At 44.7% G+C, this 27,268-nt stretch overlaps 1 protein-coding gene across 1 annotated transcript in view; it reads right to left on the bottom strand.

Annotated features, from left to right (window-relative positions):
- limd1a (LIM domains containing 1a) overlaps positions 1 to 24,751 on the bottom strand; it is a 48,237-nt gene extending 23,486 nt beyond the window's left edge. The window contains 4 exon segments of the mRNA XM_080750384.1: positions 3,735 to 3,752; positions 3,755 to 3,835; positions 21,817 to 22,261; positions 22,651 to 24,751. Coding sequence (XP_080606510.1) covers positions 3,735 to 3,752; positions 3,755 to 3,835; positions 21,817 to 22,261; positions 22,651 to 23,625 — 1,519 coding nt within the window. The 5' untranslated portion in view covers positions 23,626 to 24,751.
- Between the last annotated feature and the right edge of the window lie 2,517 nt (positions 24,752 to 27,268).

The following is a 27,268-nucleotide window of genomic DNA, read 5'->3' on the forward strand; positions in this document are numbered from 1 at the left end:
CCTGTGTCCTCCAGGAGCCCGGCCTCCACACAGGGGCCTCTATGCCTGCATTCCTCCCCAGCCAGGATGCTCTCCCCCTGGGGGCCGGGCAGCAGCCCCCCTGGGGGGCCGGGCTGCAGCCCCCGTGCCCTCAGCCCTCACATGGGAGACAGCTATGAGAGGTATGCAGGGCTGCATACACTACGCACGCACGCCGTCCTCTCTCTCTCCCGGTTTGAAGATGTCATTATCTTTCCCTCTCACCGATCGCTGCCTCTTTTAATCTGCTGACACGCACGTTTCGTTGCACGCAGACTGAGACGGCACGCACGCACGCACGCACGCAACACACACACACACACACACACACACACACACACACACACACACACACACACACACACACACACACACACACACACACACACACACACACACACACACACACACACACACACACACACACACACACACACGATCACAGACTAAACAGTGGTCTCTCAGCATGCCCCCCCCCCCCCACACACACACATACAAGACAAGAGGAGGACAGAAAAAGGAGGAGATTGGTGTTTAATCACATGTGCGCGCGTGTGTGTGTTTGCGTGCGTGCATGCGTGCGCTGAGGTCAGAGTGGGTGCAGAATAATGAGCCTGGACTGGGGTCATCACCGTGCCACACATACCCCACCACATGGTCGGGGAGGGGCTTTTTAATTGGTGGTCAGACTCATCCAGACTGGCGAGCCGTCCCACCTTCCTGCCAGAGAAAACACTGTCTTTGAGATAACTTCAGCTGCCAGAAGAACCAGTGCGGACGGCGTTAGAAAGTTACATTACCAACTAGGACATTCACGAATAGTGAACTGATTTTTAGTAATCGAATTATTCGACCTCAAAGTATTTTAATAGTCGAATATTCAACAGGACTGGCCAAACTGTCAAATATTAAGTAAGCAAGAGGCGAACATTGTGAAAATAGCCGATCTACATGCTTATAACGCCTCGCAACGCAAGGCGTTGTGAGCATGTAGATCTGCTATTTTCACAATATTTATCTGTGTTACCGAGTCACATTAAATGTAATTCCTACAAGTGCTTGTCAGGGTTCTTATGACTTCCTATCTAGCCAAGCTTTATAAACCATGAAGAAACATATATGCAGTATTTTTAAAGACAAAACAATAAAACATTTTAAAAAAGCGAATATTTCGATTTCGGTGAACAACGTCGAATAGTGACTTTGATATTCGAATATCCGAATATTTGGTGAATGCCCTAACTTGTAGTATCAAAAGTAGCAGATTATGCAAGAAAGAAAACAAATCAAGAGTGCGTCTTCTAGCACTAGCTCAGGGACAGCCTTCCATGTGATCAGCTGTCAGGGTTGGTGTGGTCTGGCTGGAGCTGAAATAGTCCAGGAACCCAAAGCCTTATCAGAGCACTGAAGCCTGGAGCCTAAAGAATGTGTCTGTGCATGTGATAGTTCCACCACTCAATCATCCACTGACACCATGAGTCAATTACATGAATTGAGACAGAACAAGGCCAGCTAGGGGAGCCATATTTTTAAGCACTCTGTGGTGGACACATTCACAGACTGTGATGTATGTGTGCACAGAATGACAGACAACAAAAGGGGACTCATTACAATAGTTCAGCATTTTGTCAAAGCCTAATACAATGAATACAATAATCGACATAAAAGTTCAAGTTGGCCGTTCGTGCCCAAATATGGACACATGGTAATATATACGTGGAGATTTCAGACGTCAGCAGTGCTAATGAGCCTTGTTAGACAACGTTTTCTGTTGTGTATGATGTCAGATCAGAGCTGTATCAGTGAGAGAGAGAGGGGAGAGGGATCAGGAGAGGAGAGGTAATCATTAGGCCACAGACCCCCATAACTCTGAGTGTGTGTACAAAATAAACGAAATGGACCCGTGGGGTCCCCGGACCCCACTTTGAGAACCACTGGCTCATACTGTAACTAATAAAATCATTGGGATGAAAATCTGATATGAGTGTGTGTGAGTGTATGAATAAATGAATGAAAAAGTATGGATGAGCAAACTGGTCATTTGGTGCAGTGTGTTCATCAGGTGACTGAGGCGGTGTTTTCCTGCTCTCTAGAAAGCAGCCATTATGCAGCCATGTTTGCCGTGTGGTTCCCAGCTCAGTGCTCTTTGTGTGGGCCGGAGGAATGACCGACACACCCAGAAACCAAACACCAGCCAGCCAGCGCTACACGCCTCCCTCTCTTATCCACGGCTGATTGTGGGATCGCCGCTCGGGGCAGCGGTGGGTGACAGGGGTAACAAGGTACAACTTCCTCTGAGTCCGAAAACCCCAACAGGGGGTGTGTCGAGCCGTTATAACCAGGAGGCCACACAACCAGAGTATTAAAGGACAGAGCATGTCACTTAAAGTTTAGAGCAGAGGTCGTTTTCAGGCCAAGGACCCCTTAGTTGAGAGAGAGATGAAGCAGGGACCCCACAACCTCTTCATAGATTCCATAGTTTCATTGTTTGACAGCTCAATCATCAGTGTATTTTGGATTCATGTCAATGTGAGTTTTCAGATATTTAACCACTTGAACCGTCAAAATAAACTTGACCTTTCACTCTGTACTTAGTCTGCTCTTTTTCGCCTCTACACCAAACCTCTTAGCCGAAAATAGATGATCTACAAGCTTGTAGATCTGCTATTTTTGACTAAAGTTCTCAGAATATGGACACTGGGGTTCAAGTGGTTAAAATAAAAAAGGAGTAAAAAAAGGTTTCTATCACTCAAATATTTAGAGGACCCCCTGTAGTAACTCTGGGGACCCCCTAGGGGTCCCGGACCCCCTGTTGAAGACGCCTGGTTTAGAGTGAAGCTGTATGTGTGTGTTTTTTCTCTGTGTGCTTGTGTGTGTGTGTGTCCGCAAAGTCCTGGGTTCGATCGCAGGCAGTGCAAACTCAGCGTATTAGTAGTACAGCTTGGGTAACTAAGAGGTGCAGGAGCTGATGATGTTGTTGAGCTCCAGCTCAGCAATCCATCTCCCAGGGGGAATTGACAAGGGGATAGACAGTGACACCCTCATTCTCGGCCGATACCTACAGTAAGCCGCTCTGACCTACTTAATGTTCTTCTATGTGCCTCTTTGTGTATCTCTACTTGTTTGTATGCTTTGTTGTAAGAGTTTGTGTATGTGTGTGTATACGCCTGTGTCTCTCTGTGTGTGTGTGTGTGTGTGTGTGTGTGTGTGTGTGTGTGTGTGTGTGTGTGTGTGTGTGTGTGTTGGGCATTCACGAATAGTGATTTTTAATATTCGAATTATTCGACCTCAAAGTATTCGAATAGTTGAATATTCCACAGGACTGGACAAACTGTCAAATATTGGGTTATTTGGGGTACTGCTATTTTCACAATATTTATCTGCGGAACCGAGTCACATTAAATGTAATACCTACAATTCCAAGTGCTTGTCAGGGTTCTTATGACTTCCTATCTAGCCAAGCTTTATAAACCATGAAGATATATATATTTTTTTAAAGACAAAAAAAATAAGCGAATATTCGACTTCGGTGAACAACGTCGAATAGTGACTTTGATATTCGAATATTTGGTGAATGCCCGAGTGTGTATACGCCTGTGTCTCTCTGTGTGTGTGTGTGTGTGTGTGTGTGTGTGTGTGTGTGTGTGTGTGTATGTGTGTGTGTGTGTGTGCGTGCGTGCGTGCGTGCGTGCGTGCGTGCGTGCGTGCGTACTTACTGCATGCGCTGCAGGTAAGCAGCTGTCATGGTACAAGCTGCCCATGGCCTGGCAGGCCTGGCTGGCTCCATACACCGCCTTGTTACACTTCACACACATCCCTGCAACACAACACACACGTCTGTATTACTAAACCACATCAACATTTTAGGACAGACCATGTCATAAATGCTCCAAGGAATTGCAAGCTCACACCACATCGGCACTGCGCTTTCGGTGCACGACATTGGCGCGCAACTAAGTCTAAAATCAGCCATAATTCCAACCCCAAACCCTAATCCTAACCTCTAAATATCCAATCCTAACCATAACCCCACCCAGAATCTTTTCCTTATTGTAAGCCTAGGCTACAGTAACTCCCCTTTAACCATAAAACAACCATTTCTATTGTAAGAACCGAGAAAAGTGTCCTCACAAGTGTCTATGCCAGGGGTTTTCAAAGTGAGTGACGGGGCACCCTGTGTTCGTGCCGTGAAGGCAGTCCAGGGGTGCCGCGAGAAAAAATATATTTAGTATCATTTAAAACTTGAAGTAAAAGTTATTTTCAGTTATCTCAATGTTTTCCACGCAACATAATCACTAAAATATGCTTTAAAGATAAGGTGCTGGGAGTGAAAATTATGAATATAATGTAGGGGTGCCTCGGATGAAAAAATATTTATAGGGGTGCCCTGAGCCCAAAAGGTTTGGGAACCCCTGGTCTATTCTACTATACCTGTGGGGTTATTTGGCAAGTACAAGTGCACACACACACACACACACACACACACACACACACACACACACACACACACACACACACACACACACACACACACACACACACACACACACACACACACACACACACACACACACACACACACACACACACACACACACACACACACACAGGGCTGTATAACTTTTATTTTAGGACATTTCATCTTGTTCCGTTCAACCGTTGACTGCACTCAGGCCTTAACCTGACATGAACTAATTCACCCTCACTGCTAGATTACTGCAACTCCAAACACTGATCGTAGCCTAGAGCCAACACTGAAGCTAGCGATGAAACCCTTGAAGAGTTACAGGTTTCCCCCTTCCATCTCTCTTTCCTTGTGAGAACATTTATACACACACACACACACACACACACACACACACACACACACACACACACACACACACACACACACACACACACACACACACACACACACACACACACACACACACACACACACACACACACACACACACACACACACACACACACACACAGTCCCCCACAATAACCACTTATGACTCATACACATGCATGTGTACATGAAAACAGCTCATTACACACTATTGCAGCTGTAGACTATACATCCAAACGTCCATTACTGAGGAAAATCCACAGTTATACTTAGATGTGCACAAATGAGCAGATCTACAAGCTCACAACATGTCACAGCGCGATGTGTTGTGAGCTTGTAGATCGGCCAATTTTCTGTGCGTACCACCCACTCGCATTTAAGTATAACTCAGGCTTGTAGAGATATGCTCAGGAACACATAGTCAAAGTCACAGGTAGCTATTGCTTTTTTACCCTGGGGTGCCGTAACGGCAGTGCCTCGATAAGGGGTGCCACGACATAATGTGATATTATTTGGAATGAGCCTCATACCAGTATGCCTCCTATGCCCAGATAAGTTATTAAATGCAGCGCTGGTGCCAAGTAATGTGATTTACTCAATAAAACACAAATTCATTCAGATGTTGTCATCATCTTATAATAATTAATGACAAAAAGTTAAATATTTTTCCAATCCAATCAAAGTTTTGATAAAAAATGTGTTGGATCATACTGTTATGCTAAAGGTAATAGTAAAATATGCCATAAATATAAAGGTGCTGGGAGTGAAAATTATGAATATAATGTAGAGGTGCCTCAAATGATCTTTTTTTTTTTAAAGGGGTGCCCTGAGCCAAAAAAGGTTTGGAAAATCCTGTTTTAAACCATCCATTTTCTCCCCAATTTAGTCGTTATGCAAATTGATTCCTCCCCCACACGTGTGTCACTGCTGCTGTATCCTACTGCCTCACCTGGCAGTGAGGAGCCCCCACCGGGAGGACGTAGAGCTATTTAAGGACAGCTGTTGCTTTGAGCAGAACGTGTCGACCAACGTGTCGTGCAACGAAAGTGATGGCGGAGGACCTCCAACCAGGGTGTCACGTGACGTAACCCTGGAAAAAAGAAAGGTCACAGACGAGGGTGGACCTTAGTACCGCCAGGTAGTAAAAATTGACGACGCCTCCCTTGGCCTGTGATGCACGGCGGAACTACCTCTCGCATAAGCCGACTGGTTTAATCAAATATCTATATTATTCCGTGGCGTTCAGAGACCATGGGACCCCAAACCCAAAGCTGAAAGTTCAAATCTCACTCCCTTTGAGACTCTTTGATTGTACTACCTGTACTGTTAATAATCATGTCAATCAATCAAACATACAGTGTGAGGTTTCGGTCGACACTTATTGCTCAAAGGATAAATTGGCCTTTAGACCCTTTTTTGTATCTGCTGCTATGACAGATGTGAAGTCAGAAATACAGAGATACTCACACATTACAAAACAGTATTATAGTATTATTATTAGTCAGATGAAGGGAAGTGTGGGGGCAGAGAGGATGTGATAAGGCTGATTAAAACGATACACAATGGAATGGAAAAAGATTTAAAAAAACAACAACACTTCATTACTGTCAGGAAGCTGGTTAGCATGCTGTGACGGGAAATATTGAGCTATTTACTTAATGAACACCGCGAGAATTCTGTCCTGTGAAAGTGATAACATCCTAGGGTCACAAGCACACATGCGCACACACACGCACACAGAACACACTTCAAATATTGCTGCCAGTTATCATGTTAAAGTACTCACTATAATGCAGTATAGTCCATTTAATACGTTTTCAAAATGTGTCAAAATCTTTCAAAAGTAGGGTTAACTGATTTGATTTGATATATACGTTTTGTAATAATAATCTAAATCTACTAGTAAGACACCCAAAAGACAAAGTAACTAGTAACCAAGTTTTTAAATAATTGTAGCGAGAAAAAAGTACAATTATTGCCTCTGAGATGTAGCGGGGCACTGGAGCTGAAGTATAGTATGTATCAGAAGATTGACATACTAGTAAAAATGTACTCCGTCACCTCACCACCTCTGCAGACACAGACACATACATAAATAAATACACGGCAGCTGTCTGACGCACCGACTGAAAAGGAATGCAGCCGTAAAACAAAGGAGAAGGGTAGGAAACGGAGATGAAAGATGTATACAGTGTACACATGAAGAGTATGTGAGTTACAACTGTATTTACACTGAGGGACCATGAGTGTTAGTTTAAACCAAATGAGATAATCATTTTACAGCATGACTAAGTATAGAGTGAAAGGTCAAGTTTATTAAGTATTGACGGTTCAAGTGGTTAAATATCTGAAAACACAAATTGACATGAATCCAAAATACACTGATGATTGTGCCATCAAATGATGAAACTATATGGATTCTATGAAAAGCTTGTGGGGGTCCCTGCTTCATCTCTCTCAACTAAGGGGTCCTTGGCCTGAAAACGTTGAAGACCCCTGCAGTATGTTACCATTGGTCACATACTGTACGTATACAGTCTTTACTCTCTTCAAAGGGGCTTTAAACAAAGTTTAAAGGCATGAGAAAACATACCGTACGTTTACATTGCCAAAAAACAGACACAAAACAGTCAAAACAAAACAATGTATGTATAATTAAAAGGGAATAAAGAGAAGTAAACAGCGCTGCGTTATATCGCAACTTAGATAAAACTATCTTACGAAACCATGATAATTGTGCATTTTCTCTGTCCCGTCTCCCAGGTGTTTTAACAGGCAGAAACCGCAGTTCAACAAGTTTAGCTTCACATAAATTGAACCATTGAATCATCACATTCTTGGGGAGGTTTCAATTTAATTCAGTTTTTATACTATTTCTGTCTTTCCATAATGAGCCCTGAGTCCTGAGTTGACCTGTGAGAGTGTAAAAATGGACCCACGGCTAACATTTTTGTGATTTACCACGAGCCCTGACAATAAAATATCTCATCTCTCACACACACACACACACACACACACACACACACACACACACACACACACCCCCCCCCCCCTCTATTTCTCCCCCTTTTAGACACTTTGTTAGGATGGTGAGATATAAAATAAAATATCTCATCTCGTATATCTCTATTTTTGCACGACAGCTGCAATATTATGATTTTTTTGCCCAATGAAGACCTAGATGGACAAAACGTTGCACCAGTAATATGTGTTTGGGAGCTTTAACACAGTGTGAGGCTGTGTTTGACCTTTTGGTCGATTCCCGTCTTTCTTGATATGCACATTATGCAGCACCTTGCCGAAAAATCAGATGTGCACACAATCTCCTCATTGCACGATATCTTCAATAGTTGCAACATTGATTAGGAATTTATATTCCAAAATAGTCTCCTCTGTGTCTTATTTGCCATGGTGAAACATCTCTCAAGGTCACTCTTTTTGCAAATACCATGAACACAAACACATTTTTATATATTGTCTGTTTCGGGTGGAAACCTCATTATGTTCAAAACTGTTACTTTTCAGGATTCACCGTTACTTTTCAAAAACAATAAAAGTAGCAGATCTACAAGCTCAAAACACGTCGCTACTTTTGATGCTTTTGTGACGCTGTAGAGTGATAAAGTGGGTGTTAATTTACGAGAAAAAAAAACACAATATGTAACATTACAAAATAAAACTTTGACGTCACGCAGAACCTGGTTTCGTAATGATATTGGCAGAACCTACTTGCACTTTGAAACCTGTTTCAGCATGCCATGCAAGTCAATAAAGGACACTACTTTGGAATATCAAGTTCTAATCAACAGAGAAAATTACAAGGAAACCAAAACCTCGTGGTAGAGAGAGAGAGAGAGAAGTAGCTTTCAGTTTGTCTGTGGAGATCATGAATCACTGTGTGATTATGATGGCAGACACATTAAAACTGGGAAATGGGACAACTTGAATCATCACTGGCAACACTAGATAAGCTGTCAACTAGCTTATAAATCTGACAGATTAGAGTTGAATCAAAAGACGTGATATAAAAGGGCCTTACAAAAGTTAACTTTATTAAAAGAGCTTTAAGTAATGACAGTAATCTGTCAGAGTTCCTCAGTCTAGAAGTGGTTAGTGGTTCTTTTGATGCTACTCTTAATGTTGTCCATACATCATCCAAATCGGCACAAGTATCTCTATAGTCATGTGATCAAGACAGATCTGTCGGATTTTTCACATTTCATCCTGATTTAGATTGGCTTCCAAAGTTTGCAGGAGTATCCCGTTTTGTAGAAAATGCCTCAGATTATGAACACAGCATCCGATTGCTGTGAAACTTTGTACACACATCCCCACTAGGCCAGTTTTAGGTAGCAAAAATTAAAAACACTTCTCAGGGGTTGCAAATCAGAGAGAGGGGCCTCCTTCGAACCTGCCCGTCCAGCTTAGCCTGGACAGTCCACAATGAGCCCTCTGTATCGTTCACATCACGCGTTAGTTCGTGCACACACACACACACACACACACACACACACACACACACACACACACACACACACACACACACACACACACACACACACACACACACACACACACACACACACACACACACACACACACACACACACACACACACACACACACACACACACACACACACACACACACACACACACACACACATCTCCCAGCCCAGTGTAACACAACACACAATTAGGGGCTATATTTACCTAATTTAACCACGCCTCCCAGAATGCAACAGTAGAGGATTTAACACCACTCAGCGCATTTTAGAAATGTCAGGAATGCACGCAGCACAAGTTAAATTAGGGGCTAATGTTGTAAAGCTGGAGAATTCACTTTGTTTAGTTTTTTAGGTTCGACATTTAAGGTTTTCCATGAAGTTTTGCTTTGGGTCACACTGCACTTTGATGCACAGAGAGGGACCCCCAGTGTGAGCCATGATTTTACATTTTACAGTGTGTAAAACAAGCTGGTCTATGGATGCTGTGCACACATTCTTAACCAGTTTCACCCTGGCATGCTTCCCATTTTGGGCATGACAGAAATATATACCCAAAAACTATTATCAAAACATTTTCAAAATATGTAAAAAGGATTTATACCTGGACAATAAGATGGTCTCTTTTGTTCAACTTTGGGGTCTATCTAAGTCAGATAAACTGGTCATCTCAGGGATGCCTGGGCGTTTCAATATCAGATGGGGGGAGGGACTGTCTGACTGTAGATCATAGCTTTTGTATCCACTGATTCAGTTCAAAGTATTTGCTGAGGTTGCACTACTCCTAAACTAAACTCAGTAGGATTTACACATTAATCTCTCACATGTGCGATACTGTAGATGTGGTACTGCTGAGGGATCTCTGACACTACTGGGAATGTCCAGTAATAGCTAACTTCTGGTGTAGCATTCAGTCGGATTGTAGGTTTGTAGTCTCCCATCATCCCCATGTTTCAGGAGGTGGCTCAACGAGATGCTGTCCATTGCTAGAATGGAGCAAATTCGTCATTGCAAACGGAATTCACGAAATAACTTCCAGAAAATGTGGAAGCCATTCGACCTGGCACTGATCAAAATAGATCGTCTATTTCCCCCTATTCGTCGTACGGTGAAGTATATACTGTAAGGGCTTAAGTGTTTAAACATCTGGCAGTCCCATTCCGGCTTCGTCTGCTGGCCTGCATGAAAGGTGCTCCAACCATCGCTGGAAAGGAGCAGAGAGACTGGCAAAACACACAGTATTACTATACTTGTGAGGACTTGTGAGGACTTGTGAGGACGTGTGATGACGGCAGTGTTTTAGGATGATGATTTCATAAACTAGATTTTGGCCCTCACACGTACGACACATCGCCCATCCGTCATAGCGCCGGGGGCTTTGTCAGAATACCTGTTGTAGTACGTCTGTCTGTCTGTCTGTCTGTCTGTCTGTCTGTGTCCCTTTTGTGCCCATATGAAGATGTCTGCATTTGTCAGACCCTGTCCCTTTCATGTTCATGCCCCTGATGTCATTAGTATATGCCAATATATTGGCATATATCCCTCATATCAGTTACTAGCAGTACTTGTCCGACTTAATTTCCATCCATCCATCCATCTTTTCATTCTTTCTAGATAAACGTTATTTTGCCGCGGTACACCTCCCACAGTTTTGGTGGCACACACTTGATTTCCGATTGACCCATTGTCAAATCCCGCCCATCGTCCCGCCCCTCTTCACACCCATTGGTTGATGCGTCTTGGTTGGACAATGATAGTGGTCTCCATCCACTAACATTGAAATAACATGTTTTTCCGTATCCGTATTCGTATTGTTATTCTGTGCATTCAATTCTCATTTTAAACTTGGTTTTCATCTCAGGTGCAGTATAGTGACTGGGCATGTTTTTAAATGTTTTATTTATCCAAAAGTTATGTTTTGGCTAATTCAACATAAACAAGGTGGAATCAGGGCGGAACAAGGCAGAAAGAGCCTGCTGGTTGGTCAGTCAGGACCAACCAGAAGGCTGACAAAGGGTCAATTGCATCTTTCTAGTTTATGGTTTGTTCTGAATCATGGTGACATGGCTGTCCATACAGTGGGTTTGTTTATGTCTGAATCACAGTGACATGCCTATATATGGGCGTATTGTTTATGGTTATGGCTGGAATTGTTACCCTAAAGCTGTGTTCCCACCAAAAGATAGAAGTAGGTCACCTCTGCCCTCAGTTTTCTCGTGAGGACCAGGAAAACTGTCCCCACAATGTCTATTCCTCAAATTCTACTATATTTGTGGGGACATCTGACCCTCAAAGGCATAGTAATACAAGTACATGTAGACTACACACATATACACACACACTGCATGGCCTCCTGTCTGCCATGTGACATCGGGTACGCTGGTGCATTTCTGCGTATACAGAACTTTTAAATAGCTTTTATTTGTACATTCTTCCTCTCTGTTACTTCCTGATGCGGGAGCTTGGTTTCAGGAGGAACACACACAGCTGAACTGCCACTGCCTGGCGACAACTAATCTACCACTGGCCAGGGTCCCATATAGCAAAACACTACCATTCTACGGGGAAAAATCTCTTTTTTGTGCCTTTAATCGGCTACACAGCACACACACACAGAGAAAAAGAGAAAGAGAAGGCATCAAAACGCAGAAGCCAAATATTCGGTTCTCCCCCATTCCACTTGCTCACCTTTCTACAGCTGTCAAAACTCCCCTCTGTTTGTCTGTCTGTCTGGTGCTCTGTTCTTCTCTTCTCCAATCCTTTATTCTCCTCCCCTCTCCCCTCTAGTTTACACTCATCACTTCTTCCCTCTTTTCCAGGCACGTGCACACATAGACATGAAAGGGGGCTTGAGCCCCTACCCTTTTAGCTGTCTGTAAAAAGTGCCCTCTCCAGACCATGAATGCAGTTTTCACTATGGTGAAAGAAATGCAAATACCCTGTTTGCATGCCATACCTGAAGGCGGCATTCAAGAGAATTTCCTGAACTCGAATGCAGCATCTTATGTTGAAAGAATTGCCCTCTCTGTGTGGAAATCCATCTCCTCTTGCCTTTTTTATGCTTAGTTTTGTGTGGTATCAAGTACTGCTATTTTCAATATTTTCACCAAAAGGCCCTTTAGAAATTTCAGCCCCTGCCTCTCTAACATTCTCTGCACGTCCCTGCTCTTTTCCTCTCCTTTGGACTATTTTCATCTCTCCTCCACTCTTTTCCTCTTCATCTCTCCTTTCCTCTCTCATCCATTCTGCTTTTCATTTCCTCTCCTCCTCTCCACTCCCCTCTTCCTTTTCTCTCCTCTCCTTTAGACTCTCCTCTGCTCCCAGTGGATTCGTGGTCTAGACGGCAATAAAAGGATCTAACCCTCTCCTCACCCCTCCGTTCTGCACAGAGTTCTATCACCATTGCTCCTCCAAAGCATCCACCATCCTCTTCACCCTCTTTGATTATTGGTTCTTTTGACAACGGAGCGATGAAAAGAGAAATTCTCTCCTTAAAAATCCATGAATTAATCCCATCTGTAGCCAACCAACCGACCACATGAGATGGGGGACTCTTCCAAAACTGACAAAGCTGGTGGGAAACATCTGGGGTGTGTGTGTGTGCGACTGTGCGTGCGTGCGTGCGTGCGTGTGTGTGTGTGTGTGTGTGTGTGTGTGTGTGTGTGTGTGTGTGTGTGTGTGTGTGTGTGTGTGTGTGTGTAAAAATGTCACTGAAATGTAATGAAAAGAGCCATCATGTCACTGATCATTATTCTCATTTACTCATTGTGCACGTGTGTGTGCAGCAACACCACAACAACAACAGAGTCCACACACACACACACACACACACACACACACACACACACACACACACACACACACACACACACACACACACACACACACACACACACACACACACACACACACACACACACACACACACACACACACACACACACACACACACACACACACACACACACACACACAGCTTAGTGCAGTGTTTGGATGGAGGGATTACTAGATCACATCTGGCTGGGGAGAAGAAAGCTTCATCTTAACTCTTCCCAGGGTTTTCTGGCTCCTGCTCTGGCAGCCTTTTATGAGCCAGGAGCTAGCTGTGTGCGTGCGTGCGACACACAGTAATACTCACTCTGTGTTGAGTATTACTGTACTTGTGAGGGCAAGTATAGATAGTAGAATTTGAGAAATAAAATAGTAATTTTAAGGATAGTTTTTCTGGGCCTCATATTAGAAATGGGATTTGCTTTATGGTTAAAAAAAGCATTTGGTAGTTAGGGTTACAATTATGCACAGATTGAGGTTGGGGTTAAGGTTAGGATTAGTCATTTAGAGGTTAGGTTTACGGGTTACGGTTAGGATTTGGCAGTTAGAGGTTAGGTTTATGGGTTAAGGATTGAGTTACAGCTGATTTATACACAAGCCTAATTCATACTTCTTCGTATGATGGAGCCATGTGCAGAAAATAGCCAATCTACAAGTTTATAACGGGTTGTAGATGCAGTGTGTTGTGAGCTTGTAGATCATCTATTTTTGGTGTTTGACGACGGAGCATAAATTAGACATTTGTTGTGCGCAGGTGCCACGCACCCGAAATCGACAAGCTCAAAAGCCTAGTGACAAAAAATAATAACAATGGCATTCGTACAATTGCAGTCCTAAAATGTCCTCACAACTATAATAATACAAACGTGTGTGTTTGTGTGTTTGCGTGCGTGTGTGTGTGCGTATGTGCATGTGTGTGTGTGTGTGTGCGTGTGTTGCACACAACCATGCAACCATCCAGTCATAAATTTCCAATCTACTCCAGCTCTCACAGCCAAGGACAAAAGAACCAACGGCCTCCAAGAAAACCTTCTCTAAACGTCTCTCGTTTGTCTAGTCGTCCATTCAGCCGCGCCGCAGGAACCTCTCAGCTCATCGGAATCCCCCAGACCCTAACCCCCCCCCCACCTCCCCTTTTATCCTAGCCTCCATTTCTTAAATTCCTCTCTCTCCATTCTCCAGACATTCCTCGCTGCTCCCCTGGTACAGCCAGATCTGTTGGCAGCGGACTCATTTTCCCAGAACCTCCAGTTGCAGTTTCTGCCAATCAGAGCAGGGTGCACGGCGGACAGACAGACAGACTGATGGGATCCAGTCCTATGTATATACTGCATATACAGAAACCTCAGAAATACAGAAATCTCCATATTCAAACTTTTTGCATTTTGTTTTTCGCATATGAACGCCCTACTTGATCATACTACAGCGTCAAAAGTAAGCAGATCTGCAAGTTCGAAACGTGACGCGAAGTAACGGTTTTGAGCTTGCAGATCTGCTGCTTTTGCCATTTCTTTGTTTGAATCCTGAAAGGTAACCGTTTGGAGTGGACTGTCCACCCAACAGAGATGTTATACAGCTAGGTATACTGTACTGTATAGTCACAGTGGAATGTCCAAGACTTTTCAGGGGGAAACAAATAAAATATAAACTGTGTTCCAATGGATCCAACGTAGTTAATATTTGGTCACAAGCTCTCAAACATTTTTCATTGGTTATATATTTATAACCCCCACAGGCACTTAACCACTCGCACTTTAAACACATTTCTCAAATAGCGAAAAACGATGGCTCATAAGCTTGTCGACCGGCTATTCTTCTCCAGGGCTCCCAGGACAGTGGTGCATTGTGCTCAAGACTTGGAACACATCCCAGTACATCTGTACATAATCTTATAAGGATTTGTAATCCCTGTTAAATTGTGTAAACATATAGATGTGTGTTTCTAACACCATGTGCCCTTCCTCCATATCAGGACCCTGCGGGCTCAAGGACACAGGATGTTAATGTTGAACAACTAGAATCTGCTTTTTAGACCATCATGATTTCTATCTATTCCTATTCCCTTCCGGTCTACTTCTGTATCAGTTGTGAACTTGTGACTCATAACTCCTATCTTCCCACCATTAAGGGCTTTGCAGACAGGCGTGATTATTCATGCGGAAAAACAGACAATTTCTTTTTTTTAAAGAATACAATGATTCTGTAATGACCTCATGCATACCGGCTCAGAATTTGCCGTGCGACAAGTGGCTGCAGCAGTGCGTTTTTTCCCCCGATTGAATCCAGTTCGATTCATGCGTCTTTCCGCATGCGGTAAAAACTCATTGGCAAAAAAAAAAAAACACTCCTGTGTGCAAAGCCCTTTACTGTGGGTTTGTGCAAACTAAGGTATATACAGTATCTCGTCAGGGAGAGACCTTGTGATTTCGACACACAAAATCTTGACATTATTGTTAAATATTTTGAATAATAGGATCCCTGGCGGAAATGCTTTAACTCATTCCCTGCCAGGCCCGATAGTCCCGAGATTATTCCAATGTCTTTCCCCGCCAGGCCCGATAGTCCCGAGAATTTAAAAAAAAAAAAGTCCCGAGAATTAAAAAAAAAAAAAAAAAAAAAAAAAAAAATCAAAAAATTTTTTTGACCCCCAAAAATGGAGTAGGCATGATAGCAATCGCGAAATTGCATGTTTAACCCCCATAGCAACCCCATCTTTCAAGCATGGCAGCCATTTTGGCAGCCATCTTTGTTAAACATAGTGGCTGTTATCTCATGAATGCCTGAACGGATTTCCATTCGGATTTTTTTGTTTGAAAGCTGTGAGCAATGTGGACACACGTGGTGCATTATCTAGGCATGGGTGTGCATGATCCGTGCACACCCAATTACATGGAAGTCTATGGAGACGAATGGCAGGTGGGAGTACGGAGGTATGTTAAAATGGCGGTCTTAATATGGCGTTCCACAACTAAACACAAATACTGTAAATGTGGGGGTTAATTTTTTCTTTTCCTCTACATTTTTATCCCACGATTTTGCAACCCATTTTTCACCCGGTGTCAATTATCTAATGTAATCCTGGGTGCTACACTCCCTCTGCCAACCTGGGGAGACAACGGACTGACCTCATGCTTCCTTCTATGCATGAGGAGTCCAAGTTGCTTCTTTTCACCTGACAGGGGGGAGTTTCCCCGGTTAGACGTAGCACTTGGAAGGAACACGTTATTCCAACCAGTTCCTTCCCCCTCCATCAGGCGCCCTGGTTGGCCAGGGGGAGGCAGTATATGTAAATGTGGGGGTTCTTGACATGAAAATGAGTCACTGGTTGAAATCGTCCTCTTCACTCCTTGATTGTTTGTGAGAGGTGTACACTGTACAGTACGTCTTCCCTGGTGATTTACAACCCATTGTTGGATAACAACTTGCCTGCGCCAACACTCTATCAGTGTGTCACGCGCGAGAAGGAGAAACATGTACACACGCTGCGCTAGGCCAAAATACTGCCTCTGTCCATCAAGCAGGCTATTTTTTGGCATGAAAGGATGACTCAGAGGATGAGCCATGCTCTTGTGGGAAACTCCACAAAGGAACAGTGTGTGTGTGTGTGTGTGTGTGTGTGTGTGTGTGTGTGTGTGTGTGTGTGTGTGTGTGTGTGTGTGTGTGTGTGTGTGTGTGTGTGTGTGTGTTATACTAAATTGAAAAACACTTTTTACAAGTGCACATTGTGCATAATCTCCCATGTCCGAGTGTATCTGATTCTATTACGCCTGTTTGCGTATTAATCATTTTCTTTACGTTTTTCGATAAATCCTTTGTGCGTGTTTTTTATACATCAAGAAATCCATGTATCAAGGCTATCTAATTAACCAACGATTATCCACTTAATCCCCAATTTATACTATTTTTAACAGTGTAAAAACAAAATAAAGAAAATAAGGAAAGAACGTTGACCCTAAAATCAATTATAACTGTTGCACCCCTAGTGACAAGTGACACAGAGCAGACGCACTAACTGAGCGCTCATTGAACGCCATCCTTGAGTTACGATCATGACATTCCAGTAGGACATTCCTTCAACAGGAAGGAGGAGGAGGAGGATGCTGCTTCACCCAGTAGCACAACATCCCTCCTCTCACGCTCTCTTTCTTTTGGCACATTACTCTCTTCCAAGGTCATGGATGGAAGGCCAGCCTTGGTCTGCTTGGTCCACAACATGCCAGGCCCACGCAAACGCACGTTCTCGCATGAAAGCCGACTAGATACACAACTAAACAGCACTTCTCAAACAATTCTCTTTGTCAAGGGCCCGTCAAATTGATATGTACTTGGCTGCGATTCTGGATTCTGTCCCAGCAGGGATATCCATGAGAGAAAGATTTTCAAAACGATAGAAAATCTACACGGTAGATTTGCCGTTTTCATATATAGCCCAAGCATAAAATAGGGTTCTAGGTTTCAAATCAAACTGTTCCTCATTTCACTGTCAACAACATTTCACTTCCAACCACTTGGAACCCCTCGCAAGGACCCCTGGGGGTCCCCGAACCCCAGTTTGAGAACCGCTGGACTAAACAATGAAGCACTGTGTTATCAGAGCTAAGTCCGTGGCAGAGTTAGCCATGGACATATTGGACTACAACATTTACAGCACCGTGTCAGCCGGTAAAGGTAGAAAGAAAATGGAAAAAAGATAGGCTCACCTCCTCTTATGACCATCTTATCTTATGACCATCTTAGAGTGTTAATGGCTAGTTACCAGACTGCTGTCAAAGAGGCCAGAAATAACTATTTCTCCAACCTCATCTCCTCACATTCCCATAACTCCAGAGTTCTGTTTAAAGCCATTGACTCAGTTATCAATCCACTGCCCACCCAGCCTCTGGAGGCCTCCCCTGAAAAATGTGAGGAGTTCCTCCATCATTTTATAAACAAAGTTGAAGGAATAAGACTGCAGCTCCCCCCTGTACCTAGAGCCCCTGATTATGGTCCACCACTAGCCTCCCATCTTGCCACTTTCCAACAAATTTCACTAGTGACACTCCTGGAGACAATAAATCAGATGAAATCCACCTCATGTTCTCTTGACACCATCCCCACCTCATTCTTGAAGGAGGTTATTGACACCGTTGGCCCCTCTATTTTATCCATTATAAACAGCTCCCTGTCAACTGGTATATTCCCATCCAGTCTTAAAACAGGGTTCCTGCACCATTTTAAAAGTAAAATTTAAGACTTTTTAAGACCTTTTTAAGACCTCAACAAATGTAATTTAAGACCCAAATCGCCCTCCCGGGCCGTTCGCCCTACCTCACGCTCACCGCGCTGACGGTGGAGATGACGGAGGCGCGCCGTCTCAGGCGACCTTGATCCACGTGAGACACTTCCGAGCGAGCTAAAGCAAGCGAGTAGCCATGTCGAGCGTTGCGAAGGTCGCATGAGCCGACTCAGCGCAGTCCGAGTTATGTCACGATACGGACAGAATAGTAAATAATTTCACCCCCGATTATCTTTACGCTGGATAGACACCCAGGGCGAACGGCTGGGAGGGAGAACAACAACTTGGGGATCGTGTGTGTATTCGGACAGCAGGTGGGTCAGCAGACCACCGTGGCCTGTCACCATTATTCAGAATTGGAGATGCACAATATTGTCTTTTGAAACCATAAACCCAGCTTCTGTGCTGATGATACACAACTTTACATCCCTCTAACATCTGGTTCCGGAAACATGTCCCGCCTTCTAACCTGCCTTGCCGACATCAAACATCAAAATCTGAAATAATTATTTTTGGTCCCCCCAGCTCAACCATTTCCCTCCATTCACAACTTGGTCCCCTCTCCGCTAACATCACACCAGCAGCCCGTAATCTGGGTGTGATTTTTGATACTGACTTGTCATTTAATAAACACATCACAACTGTTGTACAATCCTGCTATTTCCAGTTGCGGAACATCAAGAAAATCAAACCATTTCTGTTAGCCCCTGACCTGGAAAAGGTAATCCATGCCCTCATTTCATCACGACTTGACTACTACAACTCCCTCTACTCCGGTCTCAGCAAAAAAAAACTATCCCGCCTACAGTTAATTCAAAACTCTGCTGCTAGATTACTCACAAATACAAAAAAACGCGACCACATCACCCCGATATTGGCTTCTCTTCACTGGTTACCTGTGAGCTCTAGATGTGATTTTAAAGTACTATTAATCACTTATAAAGCCTTACATGGATTGGCCCCTACCTATATTTTAGATATGCTGCCCTCTTATGAGCCAGGGCGCACCCTTAGATCATCAGAGAAGGCCCTTTTGAAAGGCCACAATACCAACCTAGTTACCCGAGGTGATCGGGCTTTTGCCGCCCGAGCACCCAAGTTATGGAATGCACTGCCAGTGCACATTAGGTTAGCAACTTCCCTGCCATTATTTAAATCATTGCTTAAAACATACTTATTTACTAAATCTTTTTCTTAATTGTAGTGATGTGATAGTACACATTTTTAATTTATGATTTGTGTTTCAATTTGTATTGTGTTTTTGCTGTGTTTCTGTGTTTTTATGTTGTTTTTTGCTTTGTTACATGATGTTTTAATCCTGCCTTGTGCAGCACTTTGTGACTTTGTTTTGAAAAGTGCTATATAAATAAAATTCATTATCATTATCATTATCATTCATTACACACAGTCCAGATGGCCTGAACAGAGCTGATGCAGGTGTTCACATGAGGCACTACAGCCCCGGCTGGACAGGGGACACTGATTGGGGCCTTCCATAAAAAGCCTGATTCTGCTGATGATGTACATTCCTAACCGGCCCTACCTTCCTCTACCTAACATTCTGTCCGTTCGATCTGCTATTTTTGGAAAATCGATGAAATGTGTACAAGTCTTTGAATAATATATTGACCTGATTCTATAGAGGTCTTCTAAATCCTTCTAAATCAGTGTTTCTCAAACTTTTTCATGTCAAGGACCCCCAAAATTACATGTATTTTCCCACAGACCACCCATCTCAAAAAAGGTCAGAAGCAGAGATTTGAATTACAAAAGTTTGCATTGAAATATATATATTCAAAAGATTTGCACACATTTTCAAAAACTTTCAAAAATAGCAGATCTACAAGCTCAGAGTACGGCACTCGGTGGCGCGCTGTGAGCTTGTATATCTGCTATTTTTCAATAGCTAAAGTATGAAATAATTCCAGGTCCTAATGGGTCTTGCTCAAGGACACTTGGCCAGGAGGAACCGGAGGGGGGAACCTTCCAACGATTCCAAGACGGCCCTCTACCTCCTGAGCCACAGAGCCACCACCCCTGTTGCCCATACAGTCAGCAGGCAACCACAATATTTACATTTGTTACTGCTGCCGACATGTATGTACTGTATAGTTGCATCTAGGTTACACATCACAGAAACTAAATCATAATAACACTAGCTTCTCCCAGGATGATGAAACGACAAGATGGGAAAATAAAGAGGAAACGGCTCTTGGAGAAGCAGAAGTATAGTTTATGAACACATTGCACTTTTTGTCCCCCAAAAATTTAAATTTTAAAACAAAACAAAAGGCCTGCAAATCATAAAGCCTCCCTTGTATGGCTATGGCTTAATCCATCCAACACCAACAGGTGGTATCATGATAGTCTTATTGCTACATTCCCTTCTCTCTGCATGTGTGTGGGTTGTGTGTGTGTGCGCGCGTACGTACAGTGTGATCATGTGTGCACACATGCATGGCATGCTCACATAATAAAGGGTAATGATGTGGAATGTGCAAGCGCAGGTCTGTGGCGGTGAATGTGATGTCATTTGGAAAGCGAGTAGCAGCGCCAGCCAAGCGAACGCGAGCGCACATACGCATTTTGTTTTCTTCTTCCAGTCACATCTTCACTGTTCATTTGTAACTCTGAGTATGTACGAGTTACAAAACAGTGCATCTCGGGGAGAAAACAAAAAACAACAGCAACAAAAGGCCAGGGATCAACAGCCAGTTACTAATGAGAGTAGTTATTGCCACACCTGCAGTCTGTCATGTTCTCCTAGACTGGCAGTGTCTACTGTTAAACACTTTATTACATTCACATACACACAGAGAGAGACAGACAGATTTGAGGAGAACAAGATGAGACAAATACAGACAGACAGAGACAGACAGACAGAGAGCTCAGGCTTGCTGGAGTGTAAAGGGCTGGTATATATCATGTCAGCCATCAAGAACACAGACAGATAAATCCTGAACATACATACATACATGTATGTTGGCACACATCCACAGCAGTGTCATATAATCTGTCTACAGAACCTTGTGACATACACGGTGTGTATGTGAAAGACAGGGAAGGCTATAGGGGAATGTGTGTGTGCTTTTATCACTATACGTGTGGGGGCTAATTGTCCCCACAAGCACAATAGAAATTGAGCAAAAGTCATTGTGAGGACAATTCTCCTGTGTGTGTGTGCGTGTGTGCGCGGCGCGCGCGCGTGGGTTGATGTCAAAATTAACATTGGCGTGCCGAGCTGTGGGTGGGCAGGGTCTCTCATGCATTAAGTACTCCAGTTCAGTCAGCCCAGCTGATGATGACAAGAGGGCCCTTGTTAATCTCAGCTGTAAAAAAAAAGAATCTTACCGAAGTAGTCGGCCCTGGGCTGGGCATCCATCTCCTTCTCCAGGCGGTCAGTGATGGCCTCCAGTTTGATCTCGGCGGCGGTCGGCCCCTGCTCGGGCTGCTGCACGTGGAGAGTCTGGCAGGGCAGCTTGACAGGCCTGGAGGTGGAGGGAGACGAGCCCTCGGGCTCAGTGCGGCACTCCTGACCGGAGGCGGCCACCTGGCTCGGACCCGGACCCGGGCTAATGACATATCCGGGGGCCAAGGCTGTGGCTGCTACTGGGACCCGGGATTCAGAGGGCATGGTGGGACGGACAGAAGATGATGATGGTGATGATGGCACTGCTGCTGTTGCGTGAGCCAGGGAGACGGAGGTCTGTGCCAGGCCGTTCTGTTTGGCAGAGGAGGGCCTGGAGGCCGTGGAAGGTGGAGAGTAGGTCGCTGCGGATGGTGTTGCTGACGTGGGCTGAGTGGAAGGCAGGGTTATTATGGTTAAAACTGAAATGTAATGAAAAAATTGGAATTGGAAGAACGTTTTAGTTAACTACTTACATAGAATTAATTGAGGCTTTAACAAATAAAACAATTGAAACAGTTTTTTGTATTTACAAAACGAAGTATAATCATAGCAGGGATATTGTCCTTAGTTTTCATCTGTCAATATTTCATTCATAAGTCAATTAGCTGTGTGCGTTTAAGCCCTGTTGTCCAAAGAAATTGTCAACAGCGAAAATAGCTGATCTACAAGCTCACAACACACTCACAGCTCGATGTGTGAGGCATTGTGAGCTTGTAGATCGCCTTTTTGAATCTCACCCCCATGCAAGTACCCCATATTACAGTGACCATAACAACCTTGGTGGAAGGCTGGTGATGGTGGAGGTCACTCAGAGGCATGCTGGAGATGAGGTCGGCCTTCCCCACCGGGCCAGACGGCTCTCCCCCTCCTCCTCCTCCTCCCCAGGCCCTGGCCAGGGAGCCGGCCACCGATGAGGGAGGACTCATCCTCACCGGAGGGGTGACTGCCCGGCTCTGGCTCTGGCTGGAGCCGGTGGAGCTTGGAGACGGGGAGATGTTTCTGGATGATGATGATGAGGGAGATGGAGATGGAGACAGCCGCTGGGGCTGCTGCTGCTGCTGATGAGAGGGGCTGCTGCTCCCAGACCCATGAGGAGAGGCTATGCCAGACGATGGCGGCGAGGGCTGGCTTCCCCTGGAAGGGGCCCAGGCAGCACCAGGCGCCGGGCTGAGAGGGTGACTGGCCGCGCTGTGGTGGTGGGGCGCGTTTCCTGGGCCGGGGGGGCTGGGAGTCGGGGTGTGGTGCTGCTGTTGGTGGTAAGAATGTGTCTCAAAGCGCTCCTTGTTATCGTAATTGTTTCCGTAGCCGTATGCCCTGCTGGCCGGCAGCTCTGTCTGGGCGGCCGGGTGGTGTTTCTGGGCGTCATAGGCTGCGTACTGGCCCCCAGCCCCGCCCACCACGGTGCCCGGGACCGGCCCGGAGAGTATCGGGGGTTTGGCCGTCGTCTCACCCGCCTGTCTGTAGCTGTTGATGGGCGGCCGGTCTTTGGTGTAATACCCGCTGCTGCTGCTGCTGCTGTTGTGGCCGCCGTTCATTCTCAACGCCAAGGAGTTCTTGGCCATTTCTTCTTGTTGCTTTTGCATGTGGATTTTGGTCATTTTGGAGGCGAACACTTTGCGGGTCTCCTCGAAGTCCGGGTTGTTTCCCGCATCTCTCTTCATGCGAAACAAGCCGTCTCTGGACGCTTCATACATGTTCAAGTCTTCAATGAATTTACTCGCCTCGAGACCCAAATCCTCGTATTTATCCATCTTGGACGAAAAAAAAGATAGGACACTGTGCAGGTTGCTCGAGTTACGGTAGTAAATAATCACAAAGCAAAACTTTGGTAAAATAACAATACAACTAAAAAGTCACAACAAGTTAGACAGATATCCACAAGTTCTAGTTCCCAGGCGGCACTCAGTCCCGTCACGGGGTTTTATTATTCTGACGTACGTGGTCCAAGTTGAAGTGCGGCTGTTCTCCCGTAGCCTATACTGTCTGTCTGAGACTGTGAACAACTTTCACGCACGTCCTTTTAAAACCGGGACAAAAGAAAACAAATAAAACGCTCGGCTCACCAGGACAGGACAGGATGCTGTGTCGTGTGTTCCGTTTATAAAAGCCAGCTCCAGTCCAGATCCGATAGCCTGCACGACCCCCGAACTCTCACTGAACTGAACTGCCTGGCTACTGCCCCCCTTTACTAACTTTACAGTTCCCACTTTTTCGCGTGTGGAGAATCTTCATTCAAAACTTTCTTTTCCCCCTCCTCACTTTGTAACTTTCTAAAGCGCAGTGAATGAGTGTCTGTGTCATCCCCCGCAGGTCACTGAAATCCACTGGCGACTGGCGAGATGATCATTCACAGCTGAATAAATAGTGATCCAAACTATGGAAGCCGGAGTGTGGAGCAGAGAGAGTGTGAAAGAGAGAGAGAGAGGACGAACCCAACGTGGCCAGTGGACCGTACATTGCTGCTGTGTGTGCGCGTTTAAAGGCGCAGCGCTCCAAATCTGCAGTTCTGCACTGTAAAATCCTCAACTCTCACGAAAGAGTAGCTCTGCCTGACTGCCTCTGGTCCATAGCAGCGGAGAACTCCTCTAACGCTATGGACTAGAGCTAACGACAGACATGGAACTACCTGTATCTAAACATTTTAGAGAGACTAAATAGAGTTCCAAATTTGAGACTGTTTCAGGGTTCCAAATTGTCTTAGTTCTAAGTCTGTTTCAGAGTTCCACTTCCAAATCTGCAACACAGGGAGTCAGGGTCAGGGGCAGCTTTTAACTTTATTAAAATGATCAGTTCTCAAACTAAAGTCATGACAAGACAACACTAAACAATGAGTAATATGAATGAATGAGTACCTTTTTAAAAGGTAGGCCTACTGTAACTTAAATGATTTTTTTTTGTTTTGTTTTTGTTTTGGGTTTTTTTTGTGGTTTTTTTTTGGGGGGGGGGGGGGTGAAATAGGCCTAAGTGTTAAATAGCTCTACCTATTGTGATAGTAATCAATGAAGAGCTTAAACTCTTTAACAAAAACTTACAGCAACCAGTTTAATAGCATTTTATGGGATCCCATCCCAGTCCAATCTTCTACACTGTCAGAGTTATTACAGAGCTGTTTGGAGCCCTATAGTGGGCCCCAGACCCCATGTTGAGAAACAGCAGGTTTATACTTTGTTTGTAGTACAGTGGTGTCACTTGTCAAGAGCACATCAACAGTCATGTGTTCTTTTTGACAATTAACCTAAGACCTGAGGCTGATTCTACAAATGCCTTCAAAATCAGTAGTCAAGATTTACAAGCTTGCAGTGCGGCACTGTGAGCTTGTACTTGATGTTAGGTCATTAACCTAAAACAAGGTCAAGCACCACCAGGTAAATTAGGTCTATCCATGGTTCAGCTATCAACGTGCCATCAAACACCAGTGGTGGTCAAAATGTTTAAGTCAAGATCGCCCAAAGTTATATATAGTCTATTTGCTGCAGACCCCCATTTGAAATTAAAGAGTGGTGACCCCCAGAATAGAGGCTTGTCAAATAAACCCTAACCCTACAAGTGTTGAAACTGTTCATTTAGCCAGTCCCCCCTTCCCCCCAAGGAACCCCCTCAAGGACCCCGGACCCCACTTTGAGAACCTCTGCATTAGACTACAAAAAAAGAAAACAATCAGGTGATATCGCTTAAACATGTTTTGTATGTTTGTAGGGAGATGGGTAGGAGGAGGGGAGGGGGCATATTTACACTACCCCCCACCCGCACCCTCGTTTCGGGTGAGTGACGTCACACATTCCTGGCTCTCTCTCTCTCTCTCTCGATGTCCATGGAAAACAAACAAGCTTTTTTGGAATCGGTGGTCCCCTCTTGAGACCCTCCTTTCCATTGTATCCTGATCCTGGTCGGAAAGTTTCGCTGGGAGGGAGGGGGGTGGGGGGCAATTTAGTCTGTGCATAGTGCAGGAGGCAGGGTTATGTTAGGTGGGCTCTGGAAAAGACGGCCCCCTGCAACAAAGGCACAAGTGGCAGATTCCCTTTTATGTGTATCCTTGATGGGGGTAAAGGTGCAATTACTAGTATTTGGCGCCTTTATTCAAAGTGCTTTACAATGTGCATTACATTCAGGCACACATGCAAGGCACCAGGCTGCCTTGCATGCTACAATTGGAGTTCATTCTGCAGTCTGGGCGCCAGGAGGGCGAAGAGTCTGGGACGAGTAGATCGTTGCTACTACACAGGGGGAGTCAGGGATCGAAGCATGGCCTAATGTAAATCAAACTGGGGTTCTTGCAAATAGAGAATCACTGCTGTATATGCGTATCGGCCTCAGGTCTTAATGGGATATAAAAAAATGAACTGTTTTGTTTTTCATCCGACAGCAACAGTATACAGTGGTGGCAGTGTGTAAGGAAGCATCATGGAGCCAGTGTGTGAGGAACAGGGGTCATCAATATGTGTCTGTGGAAAAGACCTGTCCTTGATTTTTGATTTTCTTTTTTTACACACAACACACCATTATAATGTTCTTAGTTTGATCATAAGACCCAATTACTAAACGTCAAAGTCACTAGGTTTTCTTCAAAATATGTATTACACTGATTTACTACGACACTATGGCATATTAGGAGTCCACTAGGACTAGGGGTTCTCAAATGTTTTATTTGCAAGGACCCCCAGAACTCAGTGCACAAATGGACCCGCAGGGTCTTTTTGTTCTCTCTCAGAGTTACAGACCTGTTATGGTCAATCTCTTTATGTGTTTTTTATGTGCACAAATCTTTGGCAAAAATTGAATTTTGACAAAAGTGTCCACCACAAGCCAGCATGGCGATGACCCCTGGTGAGGAACTATCAAGGAGCCAGTGTGTGAGGAAACATCATGGAGCCAGTGTGTGAGGAACTCTCATGGAGCCAGTGTGTGAGGGAGCATCATGGAGCCAGTGTGTGAGGAACTCTCATGGAGCCAGTGTGTGAGGGAGCATCATGGAGCCAGTGTGTGAGGGAGTATCATGGAGCCAGTGTTTGAGGAAACATCATGGAGCCAGTGTGTGAGGAAACATCATGGGGCCAGTGTGTGAGGGAGCATCATGGAGCCAGTGTGTGAGGAAACATCATGGAGCCAGTGTGTGAGGAAACATCATGGGGCCAGTGTGTGAGGAAACATCATGGAGCCAGTGTGTGAGGGAGCATCATGGAGCCAGTGTGTGAGGAAACATCATGGAGCCAGTGTGTGAGGAAACATCATGGAGCCAGTGTGTGAGGAAACATCATGGAGCCAGTGTGTGAGGAAACATCATGGAGCCAGTGTGTGAGGAAACATCATGGAGCCAGTGTGTGAGGAAACATCATGGAGCCAGTGTGTGAGGAAACATCATGGAGCCAGTGTGTGAGGAAACATCATGGAGCCAGT

Source organism: Nannobrachium achirus (assembly GCF_963921795.1).
Source record: "Nannobrachium achirus genome assembly, chromosome: 2".
Taxonomy (NCBI): domain Eukaryota; kingdom Metazoa; phylum Chordata; class Actinopteri; order Myctophiformes; family Myctophidae; genus Nannobrachium; species Nannobrachium achirus.